Source organism: Danio rerio, chromosome 24 (assembly GCF_049306965.1).
Source record: "Danio rerio strain Tuebingen ecotype United States chromosome 24, GRCz12tu, whole genome shotgun sequence".
NCBI classification, from domain to species: Eukaryota; Metazoa; Chordata; class Actinopteri; order Cypriniformes; family Danionidae; genus Danio; species Danio rerio.
The window spans coordinates 29,937,981-29,964,386 of NC_133199.1; the positions used below are offsets into that span (position 1 = coordinate 29,937,981).

Below are 26,406 nucleotides of genomic sequence, written 5' to 3' on the forward strand. Positions count from 1 at the left end.
GTAAGCAAATATCTGAATTAAAACGAACTTTTTCTGCAAGCATATTGACTATAGAATTTTTGGAGATTGAAGCATTTATTTTATTGGTTAATTGTTATTATTATTTTACATTTTAATAAAATATACAACAGTCTTGTTTATGGTGTATTTTCGCTGAGAATGAAATGCTACAAGGATGATGGGTAAATGGATGGATTGATAGATGAAGGGTTGGTTGGATAGATTGACAGACGCCCTTTTGGATAGAAAAATGGGCAGATAGATAGATAGATAGATAGATAGATAGATAGATAGATAGATAGATATAGATAGATAGATAGATAGATAGATAGATAGATAGATAGATAGATAGATAGATAGATAGATAGATAGATAGATAGATAGATAGGACGGATGGACGGATGGATGGATGGGTAGATAATTGAAGGGTAAATAGTATACGGTAAATAGATTGATAAGACAGCTGAAGGGTTGGTTGGATAGATGGATAGACAGGACAGATGGATTGTAGCTTCCCACCGGTTATTAAAAGTCCACACTTTTTCAGCAAACAAACAAACTGAATGTTTTACACAAACACAATCAAAATCAAAATAAACAAATATTATACAACAATGTGTAATTTACCGTTTTGGCCTGATAACCAGCTGTAGAATAAGCAGGAGCATTTAACAGGTGCCTGCATTGAGATCTTACTTTTGCTGTCCATACAAACTTTCACAGGTTAAATCAATCACGAAAGATTATGTGACCTCGGACTCAAGCCAACGGGAAACCAGAAAATTTTTAACATAAACAAACCAATACACATAAAAAATAAATAAATAAAATACAATGAACAAAATACAAGCTGAACGATCATCGTCAGTTGGATGGATGGATGGATAGATGATTGAGAGATGAATGGACAGATTGATGGATGATGAACAGACTTGATATCTGTAAATGGATAGATAATTAAATTTTGGTTAGTGGGTAAATGGATAGATAGACAGACAGACAGACAAACAGACAGAATGATTTATGAAATGAAGTCTGTTTCATTACAGGCCGCATGAATAATCCTGCTGTATTTTCTGTGTGCAGGTGAGATGATCCGAAAACGGCGCTGTAAAGCTGCTTTCAGCTACACTCCACAGAATGAAGACGAGCTGGAACTGAAGATTGGAGACGTGATTGATGTTCTGGGGGAGGTGAAGACTGAACTGTGATACATGCAGGACCATCACTGTCAAATGACTGAAACTGTTTATTTGTAATCCTCATATCTGTGTGTGTGTGTGTATCTATGTGTTTGCTCACTCAGGTGGAGGAAGGATGGTGGGAAGGTGTTCTTCATGGCAAAACCGGGATGTTCCCCTCAAATTTCACCAAGGAGGTCCTGGCCGAGGTTGAGGATCTGACGCCACAGGACGACACACGCAGCACACGAACCAGTCAGTCTGCTACACACACAGCACATCTGAAAACACTTCCACGTGTTACCAGCCCAATGTCTGTGGAAGGTCATGCAGTTCTTTCTTTATTTTTTGGAGATATATTGCTTTCTTGAAGTGGCGATTTCCCAGCAAGCAAGCAGATGGTGAAATGTTTCATCCCATCATATGTGACATGATTCACACACCATTTAGCAAGCGACTCCCACAGTGATTTAGCAGTTTTGTGATTTTACGGTGTAATTCGGGGAATCTCCTCCTCTTCACTGTAGCTGATGAAGAACTCTCGGATGAGTGGTGAATGGTGAAAAATATATCCAGATGCAGATGTGTGTGTGTGTGTGTGTGTGTGTGTGTGTGTGTGTGTGTGTGTGTGTGTGTGTGTGTGTGTGTGTGTGTGTGTGTGTGTGTGGGTGTGTGGGTGTGTTTATTTATTCATTTTTTTAGAAAATTACAAATCACATCCACACTGTTTATCCTAATAATTGAGACTATTCAGACTACTTATGATTTGAGGAAAGTGATTCATTTGTGTAATGAGAAATCAACAAATCAATGAATTAACCTTAAATGTTTAAATATAGATAAACTAAAATGGCTAATTGACTAAGCTTCCAATTTTTTCCATTTTGATATTCTTTTCTTACTCCCAGGGCCCTTAATATTGAAGTTGATATTTAGCTGCACCAAGTTGGTGTTTTATAACATCTCATTTTTACAAGGTGGGTCATTAGCCCAATGCTCAACCCCCATCCCAGAGGACCAAGACATACACACACACACTACGGACAATTTAGCTTACCTAATTCACATATAGCACATGTTTGCACTGTATGGGAACCCGGAGCACCTGGAGGAAACCCACATGAACACGAGGAGAACATGCAAATTCCACACAGAAATGCCAGCTGGCCCAGCCGGGACTCGAACAAGCGACCTTCTTGCTGTGAGGCGACAACGCTATCCACTGTGCCACTGTTTCAATCCTATCCTGTTTTCAATCTATATAATCTTAACTTTTCTCTTTCGTCAGATGGGTTCAGGTAGTGCCTTTGTCCTGCTGCACTTAATCTAAATTCAGCATCACAAACAAAATGACCACCCATATAATGTCATATAATATATTGACCAATCAACGTGGCAGAATTACAAGCACAACCAATAATTTTTAAACAGAAACATGGAGAATCATTTAAAGAAATTAAAATGTTACATTCAAAGAACTTAAAATATAATTTTTTTTTGCTGCCTAATGAGTAAGTTAAGTTACACCTGTTTATGTTTTTCAAGAGTTCACTCTTAGATATTGTTTGACAAATGTTAGCAGGTTTGGCACTCTATCCCCAGAGAGAACCCTGAGCTTGGAGATAATTGAGACCAGTGCTCCCGCCTTGTCGATTGAGCCTGTAGTTCAGGTAGTTACGCACGAGATCAGGTAGTTCTTGAGAGCTCCCCTTGGAAAGGGAAGAAAGGGGGAGAAGGGGTGGATAGGGGGTTTCTTTGGAAAACAAAGATAAGGGAGTCATTTTTGATAGGCCACTTATAGTGTGCTTGGATTAGTCTGATTGACTAACTAATCATTGTAGATGAGAAATCAGCTGTGGTCAATCATATCACGTGCTCCTCTCGAAATTAGTTTGAGAAACTTCACTCATGCCAAAACGTAGTATTTTAAGTAATTTCAAATTATATTAACTTAATATTTTTGGTAATGACAACAACAACAGGGTTTACAGTGTAACCAGCCATGTAATATTCACCCTTTTTTCTGCTTTTTAATAAGTCACTAAGAATAAATTTATACATACTCCAATAAAAATACCCATAAACACTAAATACAGTAAAAATATATAATAAAAAATACAGTTTGTTATTTAGAACTGCCCCATATATTGTTCCAAATCTACCCATGTGATCAGCGCAGCAGGAAAAAATAAAATAATTATAATAATAATAAAAATGTGTCAAATGAAGACATTTTTGATGGATAATAATGTTAGTTCATATGAATAACAAATAGTTTAATTCATCCTTGTTGAATGAAAATATTTTGTTCTTTACTTTAGATTGTTCATATTTATTTTTCTAATATGGGCGGCGTGGTGGTGCAGCGGGTAGCGCTGTCGCCTCACAGAAAAAAGGTTGCTGGTTCGAGCCTGATCTGGGTCAGTTGGTATTTCTGTGTGTAGTTAGCATGTTCTCCCCGTGTTGCCGTGGGTTTCCTCAGTGTGCTCTGGTTTCCCTCACCAGTCCAAAGACATGCGATAAAGGTGAATTGGGTAGGCTAAATTGTCTGTAGTGTATGTGTGTGGATGAGTGTGTACGGATGTTTCCCAGTGATGGGTTGCAGTTGGAAGGGCATCCGCTGCATAAAACATGTGCTGGATAAGTTGGTGATTCTTTCTGCTGTGGCGCCCCTGACGAATTAAGGTACTAAGCCAAAGGAAAATTAATGATTTTTTTGTAATATTATAAAAACTTTTTTCAGTTCAACCATTTAAATATGATTATTATAAAAGTCCAATACAGCTATACATGTTTTATTGGTTCATTTATTATGACTTGTCCTTTTTAATGTTTTTCCTGAGTAAAAATGTTGTGTCCACTCTGCACAGCTCTAAATTCTGGACAGACCTACAGTAACAGTCCAGCTGTGTATAAAGCTGCATGCAAATCCCCATGCAAATGCTCAGATCCTCCTGTGAAATGTGTGTGTGCAGGTATAAAGGACAGCACCGGCTCAGAGAGCGATGGCGGCGACTCCAGCAGTTTGCGCTCAGACACTGGCAGCGTTTCCTCCAGCTCCGAGATCCAGCCCAAAAAAGTGCGAGGCTTTGGTTTCGGGGACATTTTCAAAGACCAGCCCATCAAACTGCGGCCGAGGTCTGTGGACATGGACAACGAGGCAGAAAAGGTGAGCTTGGGTTATTGGAGACTAGTGTGTGTTTCTGGGATTTTACGGCTCTCTGTAATTACAGTCAGGCCGTGTCTATCGTGGTCTCGCCGTCTCTTGTTCATTAAAACCTTCCAGTCTTTCTGTCCCACTGAGAGCAGCATGTGTCCCTTTGCTCATTTCCTCATTTTCTCCATCCAGCACTGGCTGATTTATTAGACCCACTCATCATTTATTTATTTATTTCAGGGTTTTTTTTGTGTGCATCTCTGTTGAGTTCTTGTGCTGTGTGAGTTAGTGGCCTATTACTATTCAACATACTTCCATATTCCTTCAATTTATATTGCAAATGTTAACAAAATTTGGGAAAAAGGTACAGGAGGGCTAATCATTTTTCAACTCTTTTACAAATAATTTAAAAATGTACATTTAAAATCTAATTAATATGAAAGTTTTTTTTACAGTATATCCTATAATATATTTTCTTCCAGAGAAAGTCAAATTTTCAGCAAAAATAAAAACATTTTAAGTCCAGATTTAAGACAACCGATGCACTGGCTGTGAGCCACAACCGTGAAGTTAATATTGTCCAACTTATTGTCCAGGCTCTCAAAAGAGGCTTAAAAATCTATGGCAAGAGAGGCTCCTTATGCAGGGCGCTAATTTCAGCTGGCGTTAGGGCTGGGAAATTAATCGAAAAGTAATCGAAATCAACATTCACGATCTATAATCGACCTAATTTTTCCAGAACGTATATATATATATATATATATATATATATATATATATATATGTGTATATATATATTTTTTTTTACAGCATATGGAGTCACATGACCCTGCTCTGTTAAAGGCTGAGGCGAATTTATATATCTGTGGCCACTTTGCAGCTACGTCTGATATCAGGTCAAGTAGGATGATAGACCAATTCTTGAGCCTTACTTTGCACTATGTACATTGACGATGCTTAGAAGCTGCACTGAGATGACTTGAAACAGCATTTTTTAAATTACATTCAAATGAATATTTTCATTAAAATAATTGTTTACAGAAGATGCAAGAAATGAAGAGATACTGCTTATTTTCTACATTTATTATGAAAAACACTGGAGATTATTAATTTTGTTTCTAAAAGTGCTAGTGCAACGCAGATGTTCAATAAATAACCATAGATAGTAGATAATGTGTATTTCCTTTAATTATTTTAAAATCAAGTAATGCACCCTTCATTCAGTCTCTCACTTGCAATTTCTGAGCATATTTACTGTGCAAAACTTCTATGTGAGCTATAAAATAATAAATAAATTGTCAATATATACACACACACACACACACACACAATTAGTGCGTTAACGCATGCAATAAATTTGAAATAATTGAAGCGTTAAAAAAAATTACGCAATTAATGCAGTTGCAGTTTTTTTTTTCCTGTTGTGGCCAGGACAGAGCGGCCCATATGACATAATCTGAAGCCCATTGGTTCTTTTCTTTATTGACATTCGGCTGACCCAATCACAAACTTCCTTGTTGGGCTATGTGTAAGCATGCAACGTAGGTGTGTATGTCAAAATAGTCGAGAGTCACGCCTTTTGCGTCTGCACTCTGCAACATGCAGCGGAGCACAGATCAATATATTCCTGTCCATTCTATCTAGTTACCTATTTGTGCATATACTGTAAATATACTTTTTAAAATTTTATTATTTTTACTTTTAATCTGCACCACGGCCCGCGGCAACTTCCTCCTATGCTGTTTTCTTAACCTGCAAGTCTTTGTTTTACAAATTATAAAGAATATATGCTTCTCAAGCTCTATGAGGAGTGTCATTCATGTATTTTAAGATGCCCTCAGTCAGAAGACAATCGCATGAGATATCATGACATTGTGTTTTTGATTGTCTGCATGATGTAGGCTCATAGTGACAATAATATTTATACAATATGGTTATAATGATATTTATACATGACCAAACTAGTGTGCAACTTAAGCAACTTTTTTTACATTTAGTTTTGTAGTTTGTGACCAAACAAATATTTGTTGCATTTTTTTATTGTTTAAGTTCATTTGATTGACAATGTAAAATCTTTTAGCTATGTTTGATGTTTCATTGTTGAGTTAAACATTTTTAAGGGTCTCTGATACATTGCTATTATTATTTATCTTTATTTCATAAATCAACATTAACTGTGTGAGTCAGCAGGCAGTTTTTATATTCATTATGTATTAGGCTCCCTTAAAACAGACAACCACACACAAGATGGACTTCCAGTGTGGATTATAATTTTATTATAATGATGAATAAAAAAATGTAAGTTTTTAATTTGTCAACTTATGTTATTTCTTATATATAGCTTTAGTGCTTTTATAGAATGAGAGTTGGTAAACATTTTCAAGGACGTGCACAGATGGGTAGCATTTTGATTGATGTAGTGGACGCTCTAGCCCAAAGTGCCAGTGGCCGATTTTTTTATTTATTTATTTATTTATTTTTTTGGCCCAGTCCCGCCCTGCATTGAGTACAATTGTTTGTATTCAATACTTTATTATTATTATTATAATTTTCCATATCTGCAATGCCTGTATTTTGGCATTTGTTTGCAGTCCACTTAGAATCTAACAAGGAAATCAATGTTTTCTTTATTGGCATTGATTGTTTTAAAATTAAAATGGCATTAACATGCCTGTGTTTTTATTTCTGTAACAAATATGGCTGTCAAGCCAGGATCTTGATGGTTTATTGTGGGTATGTTGTTTACATGAAGAAATCTGTGTTACAAGTTAAACAAAAATTCTAATAAACAATTATATTTTGAATTGAAATAGTTTTTGCGTTTACATTAATTTTACATTCGAATAGCCAAAATTACAAGTTCCAGTCTTTTAAATGCGATTAATCGCGATTAATTAAAAGAAATTAATTTTATTTTTTTAATCGATTGACAGGACTAACTATATATATATATCAAAAATACAGTACAAATTGTAAAAGTGTGAAATGTTATTTCGCTTTAAAATAACTGTTCAGAAGCAGTTTATTATTTAATTTAACCATTTATTCCAGTGATTTTAAAGATGAAATTTCAGCTTCATTAGTCCAGTTTTCAGAGTCACATGATTCTTCAGAAATAACTCTAATATTAATTATTATTATTATTATTATTATTATTATTAATAATAATAATAATAATAATAATAGTACAAATAATAGTAATAAAATCAATAATGACCGGAGTAAAAATTTCATATGAAACTACATACAATAAGAAAGCAGTTATATAACATTTTAATAATCATTTAACAAATTAACAATTTCTTTTACGTTTAATAAATGCCGCCTTGATAAACAATATTAATAGTAAAAAAAAAAAAATCTGAATAAAACGAAATGATTAATAAAAAGTGTATTCTTTATTGTTTCAAACAACTTTTGCGTAATTAAGATGTCAAACTGTTGAAATGTGTTGAAATGTTACAATATTCAACAATAAAGCATAACAGCAACAAATATATTCTCTGCTTATTTATGCTTAATAAAATATAGAAAACATGAAGTGCTCTTTCAAAATATTATTTCAGCTGTGAAATATTGAAAAATGACAAAATCGATTGACAATTCAGTAAAACCTATTGGGCTGATGAATTGTGGCAAACTGTAAACTATTAACTGTAATCAAACTGTAACTAATCATAACTATCATTTCTCTGAGAAAAACTGCCCAGATTATGCCAATAGCAACTGTGCAAACAGCTGAGGTGGTTTTCTCAGCCACTGAGGCAGGAAGTCATACTCGAAGCGTTTGTGGGGCATTTTCCGCACATTGTGTTGAGTCCGAAAGCAAAGGAAATCTCTCCAGACAGTCTGTGAACATCTATCGTTGCATACTGTATTTCCATTACTTATCACTTCCACCTGTTACAAACACAGACAATGTTCTGCTTTGCAAGGCGCGTGATGGGTGGAATATGGAAATGCAGGGTCGTTTATGAGCTGTAGGTTTACCCACATACAAATCTACCACACCCCAACATGACTCTCTTTCCACAGTCAGCCGTCTCCTCTCGCTTTCTCTTTCTCTCTTTCTCTCTCTCTCTCTCTCTCTCTCTCTCTCTCTCTCTCTCTCTCTTGCTCTGAGCGGCTTCCTGGCTTCAGGGCTGTTTGAAAGCAGAACTAGACTGTCATGAGACGCAGTTAGACTGGAAGCTTGCTAAAGGTTCCTGTTGCAGGCAGGACTTTTGCACAAAGTCATAGGTTTCAACACTGGAAGACTTTTTTTGACCAAAGGCAAAGGTAAATAAGTAACTTTTGTCAAATTTTCTTTGTTTTGATTTTTTTAATTGGTCTATTTTAAGCTAAAACTGTGAGTTATTAAATATGGATGTGTTTTGTTTTATACAAATTGGATTATGGGGTTAAATGTCATAGTTTTTAGGGCCATCACAGTCTTGACAGCAGGATGTTGTAATGATGTTCTTATAATGCCATTTGAACTCTTAGCTATGGCAGGCTGTTTTAGCATTCAATGTGAGAAATGTATTTGTTTCTGTTTTTTATTTTTATTAATTTAGATACTAGAATCTTTACCATTATCGGTGCTTATTTGTTAGCTACTAGTGCTTATTCTTCAGTAAATTTTATATACTACATAAAATATATATAACCACTTATACTACACTGAAAAAATCACTTTATTCATTTATTTTTTAATTGCATTATGGGATGTTGATTTTTCTTTCCAACAGCTATTAACCTTGGAAAGTTGAAAAAAGTGACTTTTATTAACATTTGTAATAGTTTAAAGTGATATATCGTCAGGGTTTGTTGTAAATTATGCTACAAAAACCTGGTAATAAACTGCCATAAATGGAAAATTTGGAAATTTATTCACTCTTGTGAATCACAAAATACGGAAACTGATAATTAACCGATATTATTTTAGTGTGTAGTATTTATTTATTAGATGCAGCTACTTGTTACATATTTAATTAAGACCATGTCCATGCTAATACATTTTTATTTTAAAACACATATTTTTATATCTATTATGACATGTTTTTCAAAAATGATACTGTATCTTTTTTCTTAAATGAAGCTTTTAAAAATGATGACGCATATTTAGTCATGTGACCAATTCAGCTAAAATTGTGGACAAAATTTTACAGCAGTTGTTTTGGATGCTATCCTTTTTGACAGCAAAGATTAATGTCAATTTGTGCATGCTTCAGATTGCTTTTCTTTAAATGACACAGAATGTTTTCTCAGAGATGTTGTATTGACACGACTTCTAGTCCAGTGTTTCTCAAACATTTTTCATCAAGTACCACCTAATAAAAGAATTGTCTCTCCAAGTATCACTAAAATGAGCAGTATTGAGTAGTAGGCCCGATGAAGCAGCTACATCACTGCACAGTTAAAAAAATGTTAAAAAATGTTACAAATATTTATAATTGTCAGCCTCTTTAAACATTATAAACAGTTCAAACATTAAGACTGTATGGGCAGCGCAGTAGGTGGTGCTGTCGCCTCACAGCAAGAAGGTCGCTGGTTCGAGCCTCGGCTGGATCAGTTGGCGTTTCTGTGTGGAGTTTGCATGTTCTCTCTACGTTCATGTGGGTTTTCTCCAGGTGCTCCGGTTTCCCCCACAGTCCAAAGACATGCGGTACAGGTGAATTGGGTATGCTAAATTGTCCATAGTTTATGGGTGTGAATGGATGTTTCCCAGAGATGGGTTGCAGCTGGAAGGGAATCCGCTGCATGAAACATGTGCTGGATAAGTTGGCGGTTCATTTCACTGTGGCGACCCCAAATTAATAAAGGGACTAAGCCAAAAAAGAAAATGAATGAATGAATGAATGAATGAATGAATTAAGACGGTACTGTGCCTGTGCTTATATGTAAAAAAACAAATAAATAAAAATAAAATGACAATGTTTAAATTAAAACATGATTTTAAAAGTTAAAAATAAAAGGTTACTGTTCCTAAAAAGTAAAAAATAAAAAAACTTTAATACTTAAATGTAAAGTATTAACATATAGTAGCCAATTTATCCACACCTGGAAATGTTGCCTGCACCTCAGAAATATAGGCAATGTCTGTGTCCGAGACCGCATACTTCCATACTATACAGTATGATAAAATCAGTATGCGAGCAGAGTAGTATGTCTGAATTCATTGAATTCGAAAATCAGTATGCAAAGGAACCCGGATGACTTACTACTTCCGGCGAGATTCTGAACTGCGCATCCCATGAAAAAATGTCGGCTGTAGTACGTCCGAATTCCATTCATACTTCTTACATTTATAATGCATAGAACGTACTTTTTTAATGGCCAAGTAGTAATTTAAATTCAAATGCAGTAGTAGGCGATTTTGGGACACAGCCTGTATTTGCATTTTTGATAATTTTTATGTATTTTATAATATATGTAGCATGTACAAATGACATATTTGTTTCCTCTGCGTACCACTAGAAGGAAGCCTGCATAGCACTAGTGGTACATGTACCACAGTTTGAGAACCACTGCTCTAGTCTATATTCTCTGTTGTTTTTGCTAATTTATACCTCTCTGTTACTCGCAACAACAACTCTACCACACTGTCGGTCCATTTATGAAACTGTTCTTTTCGTCATAATGCTGTAATAAGCTGGAAAGTAAATAAATGCTAGACGGAAAGGACTCATTCCAGAGCATCTTAAGATTTAATGCATGTGCAGTACAGGGACTAAAGCGTCTTCAGTTGTTGCAATGTGGATGAACAATATTTTGGGAACACTAGTACTCATGTTTTGATCACCAGCAATCGAGAGGCTGCAGGTAAACACACAGATCGCATAGAACAACAAATCCGTCATTATATGGACCACAAGATCCAGTTATGCACTGCACACACACCGGTTCCTAATACTGTCGATTGCAAACACTCACAGCTGCTCATTGACTGATGACAGGAATATTTAAACAGCGCACACACACACACACACACACACACACATCAGGGCTGAGTCTTGTTATACTGTTTGTGAACATTACGATACGTTTTTCTTGCCTTGCTTTGCTGTGTTTTTGACCCTCGCCTTGTTTGTTTGTTTATGTTGTCTGTTTCCTGCCTGTACTGACCAATCGTCTGTGTATTTGACTATGACTCTGGATTTGCCTGCATACATCTGTTTGCTCCTGATTGTGACCTTAGCTTGCTTGACCATTCTGTTGAGTAAATCTTGCGTTTGGATTCACACTCCGTTGTCAGCGTCCACTTTACATTACAACTTATTCATGCGTAATACTCTAATTCTCATTTATCACAAACTAGTCTTATTAAGTATACTAGTATTTATTCACTAGACACTGTTATTTATTAGATACTAGTACTTATTCATTGGATTCGAGTACTTATTCATTAAATACTACACTGAAATATGGATATTTTTAACCAAATTTTATATTTTACTGTAATTTGTTACAGCAAAAATGATAAATTACCCTCAAATTATAGTTTTGACTTGGTTGAAAATGGAAAAACTATTTTAATATTAATCGAAACATTTATTTGCCCAAGGAAAGAAAGAATATAATGACTCAAAAGTAAAAATAAATATTTTTTATAGGCAATTAATTAATTTAATTACTTTAGATCGACTTAAAATTAAACTCCAAGTAAAATTGTACTTTAGACTAAACTATAATAAATACATATAACATTGCTTTTTATTTAATTTTATTTTTAATGAGATAATGAGATAAACTATCTGCAGGTGCTTTCAGTATGGCTATAATTGTCACGCAGATGGTAATCAAACTCAGATTAGAAATACATAAAAACCGAATAGAAAATAAGCAGTACCTTTTTCATGTGGTCACATGACATTATTAAATTACTACTTTATTTTATTTTACTACTTTAATAAAAATGTTTTTTTAAAGAGCCCCTATTGTCTATAAAAATGTCTTTTAAAGAACCCCTATTATTCATTAAAAAGGGTCTTATTTAGGTTTTATAGGTCTCCGACAACAGTCTGATATGCATGCAAGGACAAAAAACACTTTCATTGTCTTATAATGTGGATTTATTTTTAGCTAATTATCCCAATAACTCCCATATGATTCGTTCTGTGATTCATTTGTTCCCAAATCACTCCTTAGCGTGTTGCTAATCTTCGGTGATTGGTCCGATAACCCAGTGTTTTATGATTGGTGGACTGCATTAAGCGCGAGACAAAGAGAAATGGCCAGCACAGCTTATCAATAATTTTGAAGTACTCAGAGTGCAGAGTGTATGAGTGAGCATATCTGCCAACACTCCAGTTTTTCATGGGAGTCTACCGTACTTCTTCATTAAATACTGAAACCTATTAAATAGATATCACTTTTTCATTAGATACTCCTACTTATTTCACAAGTGACAAGTAACTATTCTGTTGTTTCTATTAACAGGTTTCACATTTTTGCTATTGGCTTTCATGGGGATCTGTATTTGTGACACAAAAACTATCCAATATGTATTCTGGTTGTGACTTGTACATACATTTTTTTTTTTTTACCAATAGTTATTCTAGTACTATTCTTACACTGAAACTTGCTAAGGGGTTCCTGTTGCAGGCATTACTTGTGCACATAGTCATAGGTTTCACATAAGGGCTTCAGAGATACTACATGAAGCTTTCACAGCCAGAAGTTGTAATGATGCTTCTTTTATTCAGTTAAATCATTTGTTTGTGACAAGCAGTTTAAACAATCAATCTTTAAACCTTTGCTATCATTGTTTTAGAGACTAGTATTAAGAATTAGTACTTATGCATTAGTTACTTGTTCTTAAAGTTTAAATATTAGTTAATTAGCGTATTATTAGTTAAATCGCTTATTCATTATGAGTGTTTGTTTATTAAATAATACTTCTTATTTACTAGATACTAGTACTAATGAAATACACATTAGTAGAAATCTATTAGATACTAGTACTTATTAATTATATAGTAGCATTTATTTCATTAATGTCTAGTAAATATTTTATTGTACAGTAATATATTCAATTTTATTGCATTTTATTAGATACCCTTTCAATGAACTTTTAGTACATATGAATTTGCTACTAGTTCTTAAAGTTTAATGCTAGTTCTTATTATTTACTCGCTAGTACTTTTTTAAAATAGACTAGTATTTATTTATTTGAGAATAGTATTTATTTATTAAATGGTAGTTTTTATTTATTAGTTTCTGGTTATAATAAAAAGACACACTGGTAGTTATCTTTTAGATACTTGGACTTATTCATTAGACACGTATTCATTTTGTTAATGGCTAGTAACTATTCTATTGTAGTTCTATTCTATTCTGTTACATTTTTATAGATACTGATATTTTATCTATTAAAGGGGACCTATTGTGCCTCTTTTTACTAGATGTGAAATAAATCACTGAAGTCCCAAGAGTTTCAGCTCAAAATTTTTTTTGAAGCTGACTCTTTTCAAATTTAAGATTAAAATTGCGTTTTGGTGACTGTCACTTTAAATTCAAATGTACTCTCGGTCCTTCAGTCCTTTCTCAGTTTTCAAAAGGGGACAAAGCTACAAATGCCTATGTGTCAACCAAGTGACAGATTCAAAACAATACTAATGTTGTCTCAGTTAACATATCAAAAAAAGTAGCTCATAATAAGGATGTGGAGATACGCTGTTCATTTATGCATCCTATAACTCCACATTTATAGTCCTGTTATAGTCGCAGACATTATCCTTGGCAGCTACAATGGGTAAAAAATTGGATGGCTGCTTCTCACTCAGGGCTGTCTATGCTAATGTGGAAGAGATTGTTACTAATAGGCAGGGCTTTTCCTCCTGCCATGACATGTACAAAGGGAGAATGTCAAATTGTTCAGTCAAAAATCAAAGTGTTTCTGCAGACTTTTTACAAGGAGTGATTATAAAAAATAGATATAACTTATTTTAACCAATAGTGGCTAGCTATATTCACACACTGTTGCCACACAACTGTGTTTAAACCCCTTATAAAAGCAATTTTGCATAATTGTTCCCCTTTAAGTATTAGTACTTATTTATTAGCTGCTGTGTCTTAATATTTATTAACTTATTTTTATTTGTAATTTTAATTATTCTATTCATTCATTTTCTTTTCAGCTTAGTCGCTTGCTACAGCGGAATGAACCACCAACTTATCCAGAATATGTTTTACACAGCAGATGCCCTTATAGCTGTAACCCATCCCTGGGAAACACCCATACACTCTCATTCACACTAATACACTATGGACAATTTTAGCTTACCCAATTCACCTGAACCGCATGTCTTGAAACCAGCGACCTTCTTGCTGTGAGAAGACAGCACTACCTACTGCGCCACCGCATCGCCATAATTATTCTATTCCATTGAAAAAAATGAATAAAATTGTTACTAGTAACAAAAAATAGTTGCCAGCCACTAAACTGAAAAAAAAACATTCATTAAATTAGCAATTTTTAAGGTGACAGGTTGCATTTGTATTTATTTGAACTGAAGATAAACTGATTTTAATAATATTTTTAAATTCATCCCATATAGAATGTTTGCAACCAGTTACCTTAAAATAACTTAATAAATCTAATGAATATTCTTTTCAAAATAAGTTATAGTATCTATAAGATGAGTACCATATGTATTTAATAGGTATTAGTATCAAATGAACAAGTACTAGTATCTACTGAAAAGTTATTACCAATGTCTGTTCAGTAGCTGTCCGTATCTAATGAATGAGTTCTAATTCATAAATAAAAAAGACATAATATGCAATGAATAAGCATTATAAGCTTTAGTAGCAAGTGATTACATTATAGTACTATACTAGTAGCATGAAAACAGATACTAGTAGCTGTAAAAATGGCTTGCCATATTTGGCTGCCACATGGTGCTTGTTAGTCCGACTCCTTCATGACTAGTTTAAATGAGAGGAAAGGGAAGAGTGGGTGAGGCTTGTGTGTGTGTGTTTGTGTGTGTGTAAGGCCACATTGGGAGCGCAGGATGTTAAAGAGCTTGTTGTATGTCGGGTTGGATTGATTCCCTGCCATGTTTGTGGAAGGACTGTGGCTCCCCTGCCGGAAAGAGTCCAGATAAACACAGCCAGACGGACAGTGTGCTATTCACATATTCACACATGCATGTTTGAGTTCACTGGACTCCTGACAGCTTCTTTATGACATTACGACTGTGCAACATCTTAACGCTAGTGTGGAATTACACATTTTTAATATATAGGTCTCAAAATAATGTAAAATGCTGAGCTGTGCCTTTTGTCTCAGTGGTTGATACAGTCAAGCTGATTGGATTAACACCTCTGCAATGTTTATGTTGATTAAATAAGGGTGGGTGAAACTTGACTTTCAACTATGGCCATCATTTCACATCTTTTGCTAGAGTTGTCATGCCAGTTCTTTGTTTCCACCTCTAAGTTCTGTCATTCACACTAATGCACTCTTCAATAGTCTTACTTTTTTATGTGAGTTGACATTGGGTTTTTTATTTATTTCTAAACTACAACTTTCATGTATAATATTTTGACAATTGAAAGTCAGTAAGATACTTAAAAATAAAAGATGCTGTAGTTTTTTTTTTAAAGTGACAGTGATGTTTTTTAGAATCTGAGCTTCTGCAGTGCAACTGACTAAAAACAGATAATAAATTAAATAAAACATTTAAAAAATATATACAAACTAACATGTGTATGTACAGGTATATTACTATATACAATGTTATACAGGTATGTGCAGCTGTTATGTACAAATTGGCATGAAATTATGACGTGAATCCACTAGAGGCCGCTGTGTACGCTTTTTCAAATCTCTAATTTCAAGTGCCATTCGCGCCTGCTGTTCTCAGTTAAATGCAGCTGTCGACTGACCAATCGGCTGACCCACCCTCCTCCTTCCCTAAACCCAACCAATAGTGTTTTCAAAGGCACCGATTGACCCGACCACCCACGTCCTTAAACCCAACCGACAGTTTTAAAAAACAATTCAGAAAGAGAAAAGCCCTCGCCTGATTTTTACCATGTTTTAGTGGCGCATTGGGTAGTGCTTTCGCCTCACAGCAAGAAGGTCGCTGGTTCGAGCCTGCATTTCTGTGTGGAGTTTGCATGTTCTTCCTGTGTTTGCATGGGTTTCCTCTGAATGCTCCGGTTTCCCCCCACAAGTCCAAAAACATGCGGTTCAGGTGAATTGGGTATGTTAAATTGTTCGTAGTGTATGTGTGTGAATGAGTGTGTGTGGGTGTTTCCCAGTGATGGGTTGCGGCTGAAAGGGCATCCACTGCGTAAAACAAATGCTGGATAAGTTGGTGGTTCATTCCACTGTGGCAGCCCCAGATTAATAAAGGGACTAAGATGAAAAGAAAATAAATGAATGTTCATTAAGCACTAAATAATAGCATGATTTTTTAAATCTTAATTTTTCTATTTTTTACGTTTGTTAATATTTTAATATAAATATTATAGTAATACATATTTCTCATAAATAAGATTTTTTTATCCATTTCCACAAAAATATTCAAAAGCAAAAAAAAAAGTAAAATTTCAACAATGGTAGTAAGAAAATATGTTGCTTCATCAAACATCAAATTAGCATAATAGCATGATTTCTAATGTCTTCAATAAAGGTTTTAAAATAAATGAATGTATGTATTTTAAAAAATGACAGTGAAGACATAATCGTTAAAAATAAATAAATGCTGTTGTTTTTTTATTCATTTAAAAACTGTATCAGAGTTTCATCATAAATATTAAGCAGAACAAGTTGTTAAGATCGATAGTCAAGGGATTCAGCAGCAGATCAGCATATTTGAATGAATATTTAAATGCGCAATAATAATTAAAAAATGTCATTGTTATATTTAATTGTAATATTTCACAATATAAATATTTTTACTGTATTTTCTGTGAATGGCAGTGTATATCACTTGTCATAATTTAAAATATGTGTATGTTTTTCCTCAGCCTCAGATGGTTAAGAAAGCGACTCCAGCAATTGGCCAGGAGACCATGAAGGCGGAGCATGAGAACAAGGCCAAAGGTATCAGCATTATATCACACGTGTGCTGCTGTGCATCATTTCGATTCAAACTGTTTATGTATACAAATTGCATGCAAATCCAACGCAATTGATTCTTGATGTGACTGTGGAAATTCAAATTACAGCAAAGGAGTTTTGCAAAGTTATTTTCCCCTACGAAGCTCAGAATGAAGATGAGCTGTCAATCAAAGAGGGAGATATTGTTACGATTATCAATAAGGTGAGTTTGAGCTTTCTGATAATTAATAAAATGTTGGTCTGTCTGTTTATTAATGAAACAATGCATATGGCTGGTATGATTTATAAATTTACTGTGCTGTATATACTGGGGTTGGACAATGAAAATGAAACGCCTGGTTTTAGACCCTATGGGCCCTATGATACACCTGGCGCAGTGTGGTAGTTTGGTAGGCGTGGTAGTTTGTGGTAGTGGGGTAGGCGCTACTTTTGGTAGTTTCAGCTTGGCGCAAGAGTGGTTTTGAGGCATTGCGCTACGCTGTTTAAATAGCAAATGCATTAGCGCTCATTTGTGCGCCCATAGGCGTATTGGTCTAAAAAGGGAGGCGTTCTGAGGCGGACCGCTGGCGCGTTGCTATTTTGAGAAACTATAATAGATTTTTCATTAGACCAGAAACTAACCCGGTCTAAACTCTGGCGCAGAGTTGCGCCTCGCTTACGCACTGCTTAATACACACAAGATGTAGAGCAATATGCAAATATCTTTAGATATGAAAAAATGTAAATATTAAGGATATATATAGGATATAATAAGAATAGATATAGGATATAAATATAAAGGATAAAAACATTACAAAACATATTATTTTCTAGCCTACATAAATACGAAAAATCCTTGCTTTTATGTCTTCTTCATCTCGGGAGGCTTTTTCAGTTCATTCATCATAACAATTTGCTTTTGTATAATGTTATTATTATTAGCAGTATTATTTAATATATCCACATTTATATTTGTTTTATTAAAAGCAAGCTTAGATTTGCCCACCTGTCAGGTTTAAGACCATATGGGGCATGGCAGGTTTATTTGGAAATAACTCAGTATTTTGACCACTCTTGGTCATTATTGTTCATTTATTCATTTGCTAGAAATTAAAACTGGTCAAAATAGAGCCCCAAAAGTTCATTAGTATGGTGTAGGGCCTCCTTTTGTGGCTAATACAGAATCAATTCATCTTGGGAATGACAGAAACAAGTTCTGCACAGTGGCTAGAGGGATTTTGAGCCATTCTTTTTGCAGAATAGAGACCAGGGGCCTCATGTATCAACGCTGCGTACGCACAAAAACTTTGCACGCTCAGAATCGCTCACGTTTGGACTTACTAACAATGAAATGAACGTGGGAATGTGCGCAGCTCCACGCCAGCTTTATGGCTGGCGTACGCACATTTTTTTGTGTGTCTGTTTTATTTCCATTGGCGACTCCTAGAGGCAGTTGTGTTAAATTGCTCTCTACAAAGTGTCTGAGCCTTGCAATGGCAGCGGTATGAGACGGGTTCATCTAGCAGGTATATAAGGTTTCCATACCACACATTTGACCAGCTAAACATTAAAGCACAATTTGCAGCAGTCGCCTGTTTTCCCAATGTAATCTGAGCTATCTACTGCACACACATTGCTATAAAGACACTATCTGAAGATCAATTTGCATGCGTGAATCAGAAACATTTCCATTCAATAAATGTGCAAATAAAATATGATGCACAAACTTATTAATGATTCCTGCTTGTCTTTCTCGTGATAAATAGTAGGCAAAATCGGATATGTAGCGGGGGAAAAAAGAAGAAAGAGTTCATCAGACGCTGGATTCGAACTGAGTTCATGCTCGAACGTGTCAAAACATGTTGACATGCGTCTTACGAGCTGCACCACTGAGACTGTTAAGGGTTCTACACCATTTTACACCTATAAACCACACTATTTCTTTTTTAATTCACTCAGTGCGATGTTCAGACCCAACTGTGTTAACCGCATCAGCTAAATTCTCTTACTCTATTTTTTTTCTTTTCTTGTTAATTCCGGAGAACAAACTTGCAAATAACACCGCTTTTCTCCGGTCTACCTCCGAAAGCAGCACCTCCAGTTCAGATTCTGTTTAAAGTTTCTCTTTTTGCTTGCTTTTGCCATTGCTTTTTCGTTGGGTTTTGCCATTAGCATAGTCATTAGCATATTCATACGGGGGAGGAGGCAGGGAGGGGTTTTGTGCTCGTGCATGTTGCGCTCAGTTTCACGTTCATTCGGATGTACAAAAGAATATGCGTGGGATTCGGCATACGCAGTGTTTCATACATATGAATTTTTTTCTGCGTACGCACATTTACAGCTTTGTGCGTACGCAATGTTTTAGTAAGATTTCCACACACAGCAAAGTGGCTTAATAATATGTTTATGTTTATTAAACCACTCTGTCACCGGTCTTGCTGTGTGTATTGGTACATTATCATCCTGATACACAGTCTTCAGAATACAAAAGCATTGGGTGCACTGGTCCTCCAGAACGGTTTGGTAGTCCTTGGCAGTGACATGCCCATCTAGCACAAGTAAGGTCTAGGCAATGCCATGAAATTGCCCTATACTTCACTCTGGGTATGCAACAGTCTAAGTGGTATGCTTCTTTGGGGCTTCTCCACACCGTAACTCTCCTGGATGTGGAAAAGACAGTGAATGTGGACTCGTCAGAGAACAATACATGTTTCACATTGTCCCCAGCCTAAGATTTTTGCTGCTGACACTATTGAAACTGAGGTTTGGCATTGAGTGTTTGGCATTGATTTAATAAATTAGGGACCAAAGATATGGCTATAGCAGCCTGTCTGTTATGATTCTCATTCATCACACTGGCTTTGTATATTGACTCTGTGAAGCTCACTTAATTGGTCAAGTTTCATTGTCGAAGATTTAGCCAGTAAGTTGACAAAATATACCAGCCATGTGCATTATATAGATGCTTGTGGAATTTTTTATTTTACATCAAATACTTTCTGATTGCCATTTACATTTTCAGTATTTGCCATTTCAGTGTACAAACAGTCACTGACATAATGTCTAGTCTGGTTAGGCCACAGGCTGATGAAATGTGTGTTTGTAGGACTGCGCTGACGCTGGTTGGTGGCTCGGAGAGCTGAACGGCAAAAAAGGAGTGTTTCCAGACAACTTTGTAAAGTTATTTATCCCTGAGGTAGAAAAAGAGGTGAGATCTTATTTTTGTCTCTCACTGACACACTTCAGCCGTTTCCAGCGGGGAGTTTCCTACTGACCTCAATGATAGAGGGCCTCAGTCTCCGGGCGAAACACACACACATGCTCACAGACACACTATGTCCTCTCGCTATCTCCTCCCTATGTCCTCTACCTTTGCTCTCTCTTTACCCTTTGCCTGAATGAGCAGCATGCGCTTTAATGTTTTAGTGCTGTTTGGTTTGAAGGGATTGTTTTTCAACACACTGCAGCTGAATAAGGTAAAAAGATATCCAGTAGAACAATAGTAATTACATTTAGACTAGATACATCAAGTTAAAAAAAAAAAGTTTATATATGCAAATTATGCATTATTTAGTTATATTTGAGCTAGTTTGCATGCATTTCTAGCACAAAAATCTCATCATTGGAAGTCATGTTTAAAATGATTGTTTTTTTTTTTTTACATAATAGGGTCAAAGGTTTTTACAGGGGGGTTATTGGGGCATCTGAATGAACTGCTGAAGGGATTTAGAATTAAGCTCAGGGCAGGAGAAAAATGATATACTTTGGCATCAGTTGAAAATGTGTATTCTGGGTGTTTTCTTTCAATTAGACCCCAAAAAACACTGAATAAAAATCCCAAATGCTCAGAAATTCAGAACTGACTTTTTTTTTTCAGTGTCTTGCCATATTGGACAATTGTATATGGTTAGCTGTATGTGTTTTAGTATGAGGGCGAGCTATACGTGTGTGTTCTAGTAGGTCTACTGTGTGTTTCAACTGTGTATGTGCTTACAGAGACCTAAGAAACCACCTCCTCCTGCAGCACCAACCACTAAACAGATCACAGGTAACACACTCTTCTGTCTGCGTTTTTACATTTGATTTCTTTTACGTTTACATGCCTTTGTGGCCATTCATATGTGGGTATATAAACATGCTTTACAAACTGATTTTTAATCAGAAAAGGACAGATGGGAGTGTTCAGAATAACATACTATCATACTACATTTACAACTTTTTGTGGATCACTTCTCAGATATTAAAGTGTTTTGTATACAGTGAGAGTACACTATATAGGTACTATATTTATTTCACAAAGCAATTCTCTTGATTTGATCGACTATATTATATTATATATTATATTATATTATATTATATTATATTATATTATATTATATTATATTATATTATTATATGTTATTATATGTTATTATATTATATTATATTATATTATATTATATTATATTATATTATATTATTATATGTTATTATATGTTATTATATTATATTATATTATATTATATTATGTTATTATGTTATTATATTATATTATATTATATTATATTATATTATATTATATTATATTATATTATAATATATTATATTATATTATATTATATTATATTATAATATATTATATTATATTGTGCTACTGTTTATACATAATATGCCAAATTATGATTTTACAAAAAGGGCTTTCATAACAATTATATTATGTAAAAACATATTCTATGTCCAAATAAAGTCATGTGATCTCAGTTTCATAAAATATTGTATTAAAAAATCGTTTAACAACATTTGATATATCTCATTTCAACTAACATATCCATTCAAGTGATCTCTAGCTCCTCCTTGTGGTGTAAAATCTAACATGTGTCTGTTTAATGAGTTTTAGAAAGCATTCTCTGTCATTTCAGTGTTCACTGGTCTGTGAATTTGTGTAGGAGGAACCGGATTACTCAGACTTAGCTCAAAATATAAATAGACTGATGTTTTTCAGAGCTTCCTTGAATTATTTATAAATCATGAATCTTTTCAGTGAATTAACTGTTTATTAGCAACAATTCTCTTGTCTACTGGTGATCTGATGAGCCAAAATACATCTTTAACCACAAACATTAAGCATCACAGTATTTTTCGAAACTATAATTAAATTCGAATCCCATATACTTTGAGATCTCGTACACTAATTCTTCTCACTTATGTGTCACTTCAGCTGAAAGCTGGTCAGTGAATCAGCTGTGCCCTGTTGAACTCTTTATATTGTGTGTATTGATCCACAGACAAAAAGACAGAGACAAAAAAGGTCCCACCAGAGCGGCCTGAATCTCTCCCACACAGAGCCGAAGAAAAAGGTAGGTAATGTCTCTCTGAACTTTTTTTTTACTTTGACAAACCCCTCTTTCATTTTATAGTCATACATAATGATTATGATGGTCACATGTAGGCGAGGAGTCGAGGCTGGGTGAGATTCCAAAGCCGTCACTGCCAGTGGTTCTTCCAAAGAAGCCTCTTCCCCCGAAAAACAACAACTCGTCATTGAATCGACCGTCATCCCTGCCACCCAAACGGCCGGACAGACCCGAGAGACCAGCTGTGCCCAATATACCGTCAGTCTCACACACAAACACACATTTAACAGCATCAAAACATACTGCATTATATAGACACTTAGTCATCTTACACATACTGTATTTCTGGTCGAAGTTCTTAGTCTATTGTTTACAAGGTATGATGCTTTAGTGTTAATGCTGGATCAAGTCTGTTTTTGAGTTTTTCATTGGCTTACAGAGCAGTTTTTCATGAAATACTGGTTTAATACATCTTAAAGGAACATTTTTTTTTAAATAGGCTCATTTCAAGTCCCCTAGAGTTATAATTTTTTTAATCCATTCAGCTCATCTTTGCATCTGGTCAGAGCACTTTTAGCTTAGCTTAGCTTAGCTTAGCATAAATCATTGAATTGCCACAATGATGGCATAGGTCCTCTAGTTTCTAATCATTCAGCTAACTTTGAGTCTGATCAAAGCACTTTTACCTTAGCTTAAATTAGCTTAGCATAAATCATTGAATTGCCACAATGATGGTATTATTCATAGTTCCTAATCATTATGCTTATCTTTAAGTCTGGCGGGAGCACTTTAAGTTTGGCTTAGCTTAGCTTAGCTTAAATCAATGAATTGCCTCAATAGGTCCTATAGTTCCTAACCAGCTTAAGTTTGGCGTTAACACTTTTAGTTTAGCTTAGCATAAATCATTAAATTGCCACAATGATGGTATAGTTTGAATAGTTCCTAATAATTCAGCTTATCTTTGAGTCTGGCAGGAGCACTTTAAGGGCCTACTCACACTATGCCATCCGTACCGTGCCCAGGCCCGTTTCCCGGATCGTTTGACAAGTGTGAGTGCACTGAATCGGGCTCAAGCACGGTTCACTTGGCCGGCCCTGGCCCGGTTGGAAGAGGTGTGCCTGAGCGCTGTTCACTTGGGCTTTGGCACGGTACGCTTGTACAATTGTAATTGCAGATATCTCTAATTGTCATTCTGAGTAGTCCAATTATAATTATGACTAGTCAAAATATAATTAGAGATATTTCTAATTATATTTATGGAGTCAGAACAAAGATTTAAATGCTAAAAAGGCTTGCCATAGAGAGCGCTTCTCACTGAACAGTGCAGCAGCGATGACGTAAGCGTGCCTAGGCCCGATATGGTGTGAGTGCGGGCCGTCAAGGGAGACGGGAGGGGGGACAAGCGTGCTTTGGCCCGGTTCGAGGCAACTGTACCTAGTGTGAGTACGGCCTAAGTTTAGCTTAGTTTAGCATAAATCATTGAATTGCCACAGTGATGGTATAGGTCCTAAACATTCAGCTGATATTTGAGTCTGGCGGGAGCACTTTTAGCTTAGCTTAGGTTAGCTTTGCAAAAATCATTTAATTGCCACAATGATGGTATAGGTCCTATAGTTCCTAATCATTCAGCTGATCTTTGAGTCTGGCAGAAGCACTTTTAGCTTAGCTTTGCAAAAATCATTGAATTGCCACAATGATAATATGGTTCCTTGCATGGTTCCTAGCTATGTTGACATAGAAGATAGCATTTTAAAATTTTTAATTTTCCTCTGTCTTAAACCTATATACCTACAACAAACCTACTAAAGATTTAAATAATTTTTTTGCATTTTTTGAGTGAGATCCTAGTGGTCTAATCTGGATTAATAATTCATGGTAATGAATTCAGGTAAACTGAAAGTGTTCCCGCCAGACCCGGAGATTGGCCGAATGGATTCATAAATGATAAAACTCAAGTTTTGTTTACATCTAGGTCTAACAATCAAGTGATCCTTAAAACTAAAAAGTGTCAAATAATAAAAGTATATAAAGTAAACAGTCAGGCATGATTTCTTATCGAAGTCTCAGGATGATAACATGTATTTCTGCAATCAGAACAGCATTTTTTCAGACACACATAAAAACGTTACACTTTTAACAGATTTTAATAGAATTTATACTAAATAATAGTTTATTATTAACTAAACACACTCTGTATTATAATCGTTCATTATATAATAGATTCATTTAGTGCTATCTAAATAGCCTGTGTAATGATTCCAATGAATCAGTGAGCTATTTGGTTTTTAGAAATGATTTATAGAAGCAAACGAACAACTTCTTTGAAGTAATTAGAATAAATAAGGGAATCATATAATTTGATAGATTCATTTAAGACCCTCCAAACAGCTTCTGAGCAGTGACACTAATGAAACAGTGAGCCATTTGTTTTTTGAACAGATTAAAACTATTCAAACAATGATATGATTTTTGTTCAATTTACTGAATCAAATAGTTACTGCGTGGATTCATTTAGAACTATTGAATTAATTATCTATAGTAATTACACAAATTCAGTCAATTGTTTCATATTATAGTTCATTCAAAACTACTCAAATATATTCTGTGTAGGGATTCCAATGTATTAGTGAGTCATTATGTATGGAATAATTTTAAAATAGATTAATTCAGGGCTCACTAAACATTTAAAATTGAATTAATTTAAATCTTTCAGATGAACACTGAAGAGTGATTTCAATTAGTGAAATGTTTTGTTTACAGAAAGATTTATAACCATTAAAACAGGTTTTGTAGAGAATTTAAAATGAATCAGTGAATCATGTAATTTTTAAACTACCTCTGCAAACAACCTCTGTTCAGTGATTACAAAGTCTCAGTGAATCATTCAGATTTTCAGTGGATTAAATTAGAACAATAAACCAGTTGACAAGAATGAATCTCCAATGTTAATATTAATAATAATATTCTCTTGTGGTAATAAAGTTGTCTTTTGCACAGATGTGAGAGTCCAAAGTCTGACGGCACTGCAGACAAATCTGTAGATGTTGGTGAGTCCCCGTCCTTCAGTCCAGAATAACCCTGTCATGACTAATAAAGCTTATAATAATCCATATCTAATCAGATTACAACAGCTCTCTGTCCATTTCACTTCCTTCACTTCCATTCTGGAAATGCGATCATAGTCTGGCGTGTTTTTTCTGTGTGTGTTTGTGACGTGTATGCATGTGATATATATGTGGTCCTGTGTGTTTATGTTTGTATTTGTGTATGACGCTCGACTGAAGATGTAGAAGACTTCGACTGCATCGTCTTGTCCACAGAAAAGCTGAACCACCCGACCGCGTCACGGCCCCGTGTGACGGACCGACGGCCGCGCTCGCAGATCTTCACATCTGTGAGTCACACTGTTTATTTGCATTATTTATATATTATTTTACACATTTATCACTGTTTTCATTTAGTATTAGGCTACTATAAGATTATTTATATTATGAATTATTTTGAAATTGTTTTGTTTTAATTTTAAAGTAGTTTTGATGTTTGCTTTGTCATTTTTATAATCTTTTTAATAAAATATCTGTAGTTAAAATAATGTATGGTAAATTGAGCTTTGGAAATTGGAAATGTTTTCTTTTTTTAAGTTATTAACTTTATTTTAAGTAATAATTTAGGGTTTAGTTATTCCCTTATGATACATTC

General features: G+C 34.9%; 1 protein-coding gene across 15 annotated transcripts in view; it reads left to right on the plus strand.

Annotated features, from left to right (window-relative positions):
* sh3kbp1 (SH3-domain kinase binding protein 1) overlaps nucleotides 1-26,406 on the plus strand; it is a 116,114-nt gene that overhangs the window by 82,422 nt on the left and 7,286 nt on the right. For 4 of the 15 annotated variants that reach the window (XM_073940800.1, XM_073940801.1, XM_073940802.1 and 1 more), the window contains 11 exons: nucleotides 1,087-1,193; nucleotides 1,307-1,436; nucleotides 4,157-4,350; nucleotides 17,302-17,377; nucleotides 17,503-17,597; nucleotides 20,481-20,582; nucleotides 21,371-21,422; nucleotides 22,639-22,710; nucleotides 22,803-22,965; nucleotides 25,705-25,754; nucleotides 25,992-26,101. In XM_073940800.1, coding sequence (XP_073796901.1) covers nucleotides 1,087-1,193; nucleotides 1,307-1,436; nucleotides 4,157-4,350; nucleotides 17,302-17,377; nucleotides 17,503-17,597; nucleotides 20,481-20,582; nucleotides 21,371-21,422; nucleotides 22,639-22,710; nucleotides 22,803-22,965; nucleotides 25,705-25,754; nucleotides 25,992-26,101 — 1,151 coding nt within the window. Of the gene's footprint in view, nucleotides 1-1,086; nucleotides 1,194-1,306; nucleotides 1,437-4,156; nucleotides 4,351-8,489; nucleotides 8,617-17,301; nucleotides 17,378-17,502; nucleotides 17,598-20,480; nucleotides 20,851-21,370; nucleotides 21,423-22,638; nucleotides 22,711-22,802; nucleotides 22,966-25,704; nucleotides 25,755-25,991; nucleotides 26,102-26,406 lie in introns of those variants that run through there. The other 11 variants (XM_073940806.1, XM_073940808.1, XM_073940807.1 and 8 more) reach the window with 6 other exon arrangements.